Genomic DNA, 2857 nt, shown 5'->3' on the forward strand with positions numbered 1-2857 from the left:
ACAGAGATCAGAAGTAGGCAGAGAGGCAGGCAGAGAAAGGGGAGGGGGAGAAGCAGGTTCCCCACTGAGCAGAGAGCTCGATGCGGGGCTCCATCCCAGGACCCTGGGATCATGACCTGAGCCGAAGGCAGAGGCTTTAACCCACTGAGCCACCCAGGCGTCCCTCCTTCGGTTAATTTTACTACATTTTTAAAGTTTAAGAAGCCTCTACATAGGAAATAACTAGACTCTAATATTACTCTTTAGGGTCTTCCATATCATTCCATAGACTTACAAATCTCCTCATGATGCCATGAGGAGATATGATGCCATATCTTAAACGTTAGGCTAAACCCTTTTCAGTAATTTTAGCCCAAAGAAACTATCCCCAATAGACAGTTTTCATATTTACTTAATGGTTTGTGCTCTGTTTTCCTCCAGATAGAATTGTGGGGGCTGACCATTTAAGCAATGCAAAATAATCTGATTATGCCAATCAAGAGAAAGAAAAGGGCATTGTCTTCTGAGGTTATCATTCCCTTGACCATTCCTAAACAGGTTGTCTCTGTTTGTCTCTGCACGCAGTCACAGAACACCACAAAAATCTTAGCCGAGAGGAAATGTAAATCTCAGATAACATTTTAAATACCTATTTTTCCAAATTATGAGGTAGCGTTGTTGTTCCAGAGTGTTTAATATTACCAGGGAGGGACCGATGGCAGTCAAGAGGACTTGCAGTTTACAAAAGCATGTGGGCATTCTTTTTTGAAGAAAGTAGACAAGATAATCTGAGCTGTTGTCTCCCAGGTAATGAAGTCCAATCAGGTGACAAATCGTTTGGGCTGTGTGCTCAAATGGATGGGGACACAGCTTAATTCATCAAAACTGTCCACCACAGGCCAACTTGATGATAGGTAAAGGGCGATTTATGAGTCAGCAATATTCATCTGACCAGTTCTGATGTGTTTTGTATGCAGGAGTATAGCTCTAGGGCTACAGTCGATAAAGAATTATCAGGGCAGGCCACCCAGCCCAACCAAACCTGCATCTAGCTACTTTCTAGAAAAAGTCTGTGCCGTGTTCTTCCACACCAATAAAATAGAAGCATTGATAGATAGTGTGTTCAGTGTGATCCAACCGTTGAAGCATGTACTAGGTATCTTGTATTAGAATGTTTTAAAACGTCAAGCTGATAAGAATTAAGGCTTGCAAAGTGAGCGACTACGAAGAGAGATAAAAAGGGATCTGGGGTTTCTTTGACGACCAGGCATGGTGGCCAAAACCTCCCTGTGGCCAGTTGCCCCGCCATGGAAACCAGTGGGCCAGACAAAAAGGGATTGTGACGCCCCGGGGGCGGGGGCGGGGGCGGGGAGAGGGTGGTGACCAGTGACTGGTCTTCTGTACCCCAGACCCTTGACTGAGACTTCACAGCGCTGCTGTTTCCTCAACTTGCGCACGGGAGTGGTGCCCCGAACCGTTCCGGAGAAGACCACTGCCCACCGCCTTGATGACAACATCTCCATGTCCCCTCCCGGCTCAGGCCGTCCGGCAGCCCTCGGTCCACGGCCTTTCCCAGATAACCAGCAGCCTGTACATCAGCAATGGCTTGGCGGCCAACAACAAACTCATGCTGTCCAGCAACCACATCACCACGGTCATCAACGTGTCGGTGGAGGTGGTCAACACTTTCTATGAGGATATCCAATACGTACAGGTGCCGGTGGCTGATGCTCCAAGCTCACGTCTCTATGACTTTTTTGACCCGATCGCCGACCACATCCACAGCGTGGAGATGAAGCAGGGCCGCACGCTGCTGCACTGTGCCGCCGGGGTGAGCCGCTCCGCCGCACTCTGCCTCGCCTACCTCATGAAGTACCATGCCATGTCGCTGCTAGACGCCCACACGTGGACCAAGTCGTGCCGCCCCATCATCCGGCCCAATAACGGCTTTTGGGAACAGCTCATCCACTATGAGTTCAAGCTGTTCAGCAAGAACACAGTACACATGATCAATTCCCCGGTGGGCGTGATCCCTGACGTCTATGAGAAAGAGGTCCGTTTGATGATGCCGATGTGAACAGCACTTGACCCTGACCATCGGCTGACGATCCTACACCAACACTGAACTCGAACGTTGAACTTTTGTTGGTAAACAAAACGAGACGATGCCTTTTAGAAGGGCCAGCAAAAAGGGAGCATTGTTGGGAGTTTTTAGATTAGTAAGCTTTATCTTTAAAGAATAAAATGCATTAGGTGTAACCGGGCGACAATGTTTCTTCTCCCGTGAGTGGCAGGTCATGGCTGCTGCGGGCTGGCCAGACAGGAGAGTGGGGAAGGCGGTGCCCACCTCCGAGGGACCTGTATCCTGAGGCCCACCCCCCCAGCCCTAGGCCGAATAACCCAGGCGTGAGACCCCCAGGATCCTCCCTGGTTCTTCCTAACCCAAAGTCAGAGCCTTAGAGATCATGGCACCGCCTGTACTTCTCACAGTAAGTGTGAACCTCAGCTAAACCGCCTTCACTGGGGTGCTCTGAAAGCCCTTGGGGGAACCTCAGGCCACCCCTGCCCCCATATTCAACCACAGAGGCCCAACTCTGCTTTTCTAGTTTGGATTTACATAGAAAATAATGTTCAAGAAAGCCATTCCACTCTATAAAATAAAAAATTTTTTTCTGAGTGCTGTTGGCAAGGTCTCAGGGTGCCCTTGGCGACCTCCACCAGTCTTTGTGAAAAGGAATGTCACTCCCCTTCTCTGGGGCACGGGCTGGGAGAGAAAATGGGCCTGACACCAGGACTCAAGGGTTCTTCTCATGGGGTATTGACTTGGAAGACTGGAGCTGCCCACCAGGGCACAGCCCTGTTACCTTGGATACCTCTT

The 2857-nt window shown here is 49.7% G+C and overlaps 1 protein-coding gene across 1 annotated transcript; it reads left to right on the forward strand.

The window, feature by feature from the left end:
- Nucleotides 1-1486: 1486 nt before the first annotated feature.
- Nucleotides 1487-2056, forward strand: DUSP21 (dual specificity phosphatase 21; the record flags this gene model as incomplete). Its single annotated transcript, XM_080831260.1, has 1 exon — nucleotides 1487-2056. The coding sequence occupies one exon, from the start codon at nucleotides 1487-1489 to the stop codon at nucleotides 2054-2056; it is 570 nt and encodes a 189-aa protein (XP_080687386.1).
- Nucleotides 2057-2857: the final 801 nt, after the last annotated feature.

The sequence above is a fragment of the Martes martes genome (assembly GCF_963455335.1).
Source record: "Martes martes genome assembly, chromosome: X".
Lineage (NCBI taxonomy): Eukaryota > Metazoa > Chordata > Mammalia > Carnivora > Mustelidae > Martes > Martes martes.